This window comes from Anarrhichthys ocellatus, unplaced genomic scaffold (genome assembly GCF_004355925.1).
Source record: "Anarrhichthys ocellatus isolate YVR2014 unplaced genomic scaffold, GSC_Weel_1.0 scaffold3, whole genome shotgun sequence".
NCBI lineage: Eukaryota > Metazoa > Chordata > Actinopteri > Perciformes > Anarhichadidae > Anarrhichthys > Anarrhichthys ocellatus.
Genome location: NW_022280033.1, coordinates 9524795 through 9530351, shown reverse-complemented (window position 1 = coordinate 9530351; position 5557 = coordinate 9524795). Strand labels below are relative to the sequence as shown.

The following is a 5557-nucleotide window of genomic DNA, read 5'->3' as shown; positions in this document are numbered from 1 at the left end:
AAACAACATCAACATCTGGTTGCTATGGCTCGACATGACACGGAGAACCTCAAAATATAGTTTCAGCACTAATTCTTAGATATGGGGAAATACAATTAATTAAATTAAACATGTTATATCTTTACTCAGATTGACTTTGCAGTTGGTTTACAGTCTGCAGCTGAATGATTACGTAACGTTGATCCCAAAAAAATGGCCACAACCTGTGAGAACAGCCCAGATGTGTTATCAAATCAAAAGGTTTGTACAGCAGCCTTCGACCAAGGCCACACACATCAGTGAATGTACAAACTGTGTATAGGAAGTCTTAACCCTTAAAAATATATCTTCATATTATATCATTAGGCTTAACTGTTAGTTAATGCCTTATTAACCTTCTGCTATTATAAGAAATATTGAATTAACAAAAAAATAACTTAAATGTTAGTCTTACTGCTGACCATGTTTTCTGGGAAATGTTGCCATCTGCTCTTCTTCCCAGCACTGCTGTTATAACCTGGACTAAGATGACACACACTAAATGGTATCTTAAAAGATGGTTTGGAAATTGCTTAAGTGCCTTTTTTATATTGTGATTACCATGTGCGTTTGTTTTTCTCTTCATTTATGTTCACTGTTAACTCTTCAACTTTTGTTAAATTCTTCCATTTTAATGTTGTTTTTAAGACCTAAAAGAGTTTAAGTAATGTCTATAAGATGTGATATATCTCTATAATAAATATTTATTCAATAAATATGTGAATTTAAAAAAACACAGCCAAGATGAATTTCTCCAAATCAAAATCAGTGAAATTTATTAATGTGGTTTTACATAATGTTGGGCGCATATAGCAGCATAAAGCAGCATATAAACATTCAATAAATGTTTATAAAGACATTATAATGTAGTTTAAAGCAGCCATAAAAACATTTTCAACGGTTAAATATACCATATTTGTCAGCGATTATAACTTCTCCTATGAAGACATATTTTCAATAATTACAACTGTATTGAATATATTGCCAATAATCATACACCAGCCTCCACTTATGGGTGCCCACAAGAGTAAATGTTGTTGACAAACACATTAATAAACACTTATATTTACTTATAACTAGTGTGTTATAAACCATTTAAATGAATATTTATATATTGCTAATAAATGCTTACTTAAAGTAAAGTATTGTCAACATGGGATTGTTAATTTTTGGACTTGAATGATTTTACAGCCACGTCAAACAGCAATCCACAGAGAACAGTAAGGGGTCATTTTAATTAGCATCGGAAAACGTCGTTCAGTAACAGCTATTTGCGTATGCATTTTGGCTTGCATTATCACAACTTTAATGTCAACATGACAGTTGTATCCCAGGATAGACTCCGCATTTCCTGAGCGTGCAACCTTACACCAGTGTGTCACACACATTCACCTCCTGCTGCCCATAAGTGAGAGTGAGAGTGAGAGTGAGGGGCAGTAAACACATGTTGCTGTGAATGGAATACCAACCATGCTTGGCGAGTAAATGCTCAGCACTGACGAGCTATTTTGGACACGTTGTCCAACTTGCATAAAGTTCATTCATATTCATGTTTCTACAGTTTTGGTAGAAATGTTAAATCAATATTTAGATCTTATTTAGATAAGAAAAGGGTAAATATGTGTTCTTGAAATTATTTTTTAATTGTTTTTTTTTACAACAAACAAATTATAGAGAAATTTGACAAGCTGTTAAATATCTTACATTAAACACAAGTAGCTCAAGTTGATTGAAGACTCACCTGGATGTCCCTCTCCTACGGACTCCGACGTGAACATGAAAGAGCCCTCTTCCAGTATGTCACTCATTTTTTTTTCTACAGGGCCAGGTACTCGGCAAGTCTTTTAGGGATTAAAGTTTCCTCAGTTCCCTCCAACAAGCAGTCTAGAGGGCTGTTTTATATTCCTGCTGCTTTTCTTTGAGAGAGAAATGAAGAAAGAGAGGCCAAAAGCCCTGCAGACAATACAAAGTCTATCCTACAAAACTCCACGTCTGTGTCCACATGGCCCAATATATAGGGCTAAGAGAACACACGCGCACACTCTCTCTCTGTCACACACACACAACACATACAAAACACACACACACACACACACAAGCACACAGACAACACACACATTATGTGAATCCATGGGACAGTCCATTCCAGAGGGGGAGTGGATGATGGGAGGACATTTACAGCTTGTGAAAACAGCTTGTTAACCCCTTGTGTACAGTGTGATGCTTGACTGTATGTTTATAGTCCTCACCAGCTCCGACATCTCTGCTTTAAGGTGGAAGGCTTGTGAGTGGGAGCAGGGACATCTTAATTAGAGGGTTCCCCTTCCCCCCTCAACCCAGTGGGACAGCTCTGTCTGCTGGGACTCGGCCAGGTCAGGGCAGCCTATGGACAGAGGGAGAGAGAGAAAAATGATGCAATTACTCCTGTTTACATTATGTTGAGAGTTTGTTCAATTAGAAATGACATTAGATTAATCAATTAGTCTATTGAAAGATTAATCTGCAACTACTCCTTCATGGTTTAATCATTTTTTTAAGCACTGTACTTGAATGAAGTACAATTTTGATTGAGGTACTTGCAATGTATTTGAGTGCCTCTATTCGATACTTCTTTATACTAATACTCGACTACGTCTCAGGGAAAAATGTATACTTTACTACATTTATGTGACTACTGTAGTTACTGGTTAATTTGCAGATTGAGATTTTACATGAAATCTTAATGAGTAGTTTATAAGATTATAATGAATTGTGATATATTAAACTACCAATCAGTACAAAACAATTAAAATCAGCTCCACTCTGACCAGCTTCAACATTAAAATGATGTTTGTACATTATCGATCAGTGTGATGATGATGATGATGATGAAAACAGTGGTCTGCTGCAGCCTTAAAAATGTGAAACATCTTATTTAGGTAAATGTACAGAAGGATATTACGCAAAAGGTATTTTATATTAAAAGCTAAGGGACTAAGTAAAAGTAGTAGAAATACCACAAAGTAAAGATCCCGTGCATTTGAAATTGTAGTTAAGTAAACAAAATGTATGTTAAGTATCAACTATAGAGGTCAAATAAATGTAGTGAAGTAAAAGCGGAATGTTTCTTTCTGAAATGTAGTGGAGTGGAAGTAGCATAGAAAAGTATTTCAAATTTGTACATCAGTACAGTACCATGTAAATAGTTACTTTGCATCACTGTCGATAATTACATTTGGAGCAGACAGTCACCTGTTGTCTGAATGCTCTTTTCCATCTCAGTCCTAGCCGGAGGCTCTTGTCTCGGTGCACAACTGCAGAAAATATCGAGCCATTTCCTGAGAGAAGATCAAATAATGAAGATGTGCCTCTCAGATAACTCGTGGTCTTTAAGGTGACTCTCTGTGCCTGTGTTTCAGTAGAATATCAGGGACTGTAGAGGACTGTTTGTGCAAGTGATGCTCACAAAAACACTGTATGTGCACCAACAAAAATACACCTGGAGAAACAATGGGACTGTAAACCGCACACTGACTCTGTATCTTTGCATGTGGTATACAAGCTCTGCAGACAGTGAGAGATAAACAAATGTCTCTTTATTGTGATGTAAACAGTGCAGAGGGACAAACCCTTTCTCTCCAATTCTGTCTCATCCGGCTCTAGTTTCAGCTGGTGTTGAGTTGGCCTCATGAAACGAGACAAGGATGTTAACAAGATCTCAGTGGTGAATAAAATACTTCCTTACTGCTTCAAGCCTCATTTAAAGCAGATTCAACCAGAGAAGCAAAAAGCACAATCTGCATTAACCAACAATTTTACAGAGAGTCTAAAAATGCACACAGGACATTATAGCTTCACACACATTATGCAGAGATTTTTGTGTTTTTGTTGTTGAAAGGAATGGGCGAGAATTAGAAACAGCTGTCTTAACATGCAAAGTAAATGCCTCTTAAGTAAGTAGCAAGCTGACCTAATCTTACCCCAGGCCAGCAGAGTCAAATCAAACCTAGTACCAACCAGTAGCTGCATGCTGAGTATGCTATAAAGGGTGATGACAGGCTCTATCCATTATTCTTTCCATACTGAAAGATGAATCCCAAAGACTATACAAGCTCAGAACTCTTATGATAGGAAATGCCCACATACCCTACCCCAGATGAACTATTTCATATTGCGAGAAAGCTATTTAGAAGGCAAGCAGAGAAATGGAAATAGTTAGCTAAAAGTAATGGATGTACATGTTGAATGTGGAAATAATCAAATCAATGGACAAACAGATGAGTAGCTTAATTTGTGAATTGTTTGCTAGTTTAAAAAGGATGAACAACCACAACTGGGTATTAACTTGTATTGAATCTGTTTTTCTTTTCGTTAATTTAATAATTTATTATCTTAGAGAAACACAGAGGTAGTTAAGGAAAGAAATATACTGTATTTGCGACAGAAACATCTCACTCAAAAGAGGTTTTGTTAGAATGCATAATGTGTGATACTGTACTTTGTAACTTGTCCAGTGCGCTAACACTCTACATGTTTAAAACCTGCTTAGATTGGGCATGTAGTATGGAACTGGGATACAGATATGGTCTACAAGGAGACAGAGGTCAGAGGTCAGGGACAGTAAAATGTGACAAACATGAACTAGATTAAACAAGAGAAGACATGAGCCGGTCTGACGGGACAGTGTGTTACCTGTGGAGGATACTCCTCTGTTTATTTTGGCCTGACTACAGTCTGTGTGTTCAGATGAAAACACTCAAGACCCCGCACGTGTTACGTGCAGCCCTGTAAAACAGACTCCTCTCTGAGTCCGTGTGGATTGCCTCTAAACATTTGTTAATGACTGACCAGGAAAACTCCAACAAGATTGTTCTGGTTATGGTGAAAGATAACTGCTATCAGAGCTTTGATAGCGTGTCAGCATGAAGAGGCTGAATATGTGCTGGAGAATTAGGAAAATGTTATAGATAACACTGTGACCCTCAAGTGTAACTTACTGACTTTTCTGTGCTCTACATGAGACTAAACTGTAAAACAGAGACTTCCAAGGATTTCAAAGACTGCACTAGTTATCATGCACATGGAGGTCAGTCTGTCAGGAAAAAACAATGCAATCATGATACACAAGGATGTAAAAATACTAGAGTGAGGGGCCACGGGGAAGAAGTAGTCTTATCCTTTACTTCAGTATAATACCACAGTATATAAATTCCCTGAATGGCCCATTTCACAATAATGTATATTATATTATTCATTGGATTATGATTATTGATGGATTAATATGAACATTGCTTTAATGTTGTAGCTGGTGAAGGTAGGACTAATTTGAATTACTTGTGTATATATATATATATATATATATATATATATATATATATATACACACACACACTACCAGGTAGCCTTTGATTTTCTCCCCAGGGACCAATTAAGTATTTTCTTCTCTTAATCTATAACGATAGCATAATTTATTTTCGAAATAAAAAGTTGAAAGTTCACATCCACCTGAACATTAAGAGCCGTTGGGCCCCTCAGAAGATGAAGTGCAAAATGATAAAGG

The 5557-nt window shown here is 36.7% G+C and overlaps 1 protein-coding gene across 2 annotated transcripts in view; it reads right to left on the bottom strand.

Annotated features, from left to right (window-relative positions):
• Positions 1 to 5282, bottom strand: part of mat1a (methionine adenosyltransferase 1A) — a 13402-nt gene extending 8120 nt beyond the window's left edge. The window contains exons 1-3 of one of the 2 annotated variants that reach the window (XM_031873265.1): positions 3627 to 5282; positions 3250 to 3335; positions 1760 to 2401 (exon numbers count right to left, since the gene is read on the bottom strand). In XM_031873265.1, the coding sequence (XP_031729125.1) occupies positions 1760 to 1826 (67 nt within the window). In that variant the 5' untranslated portion in view covers positions 1827 to 2401; positions 3250 to 3335; positions 3627 to 5282. Of the gene's footprint in view, positions 1 to 1759; positions 2402 to 3249; positions 3369 to 3626 lie in introns of those variants that run through there. The other variant, XM_031873274.1, reaches the window with a different exon arrangement.
• Between the last annotated feature and the right edge of the window lie 275 nt (positions 5283 to 5557).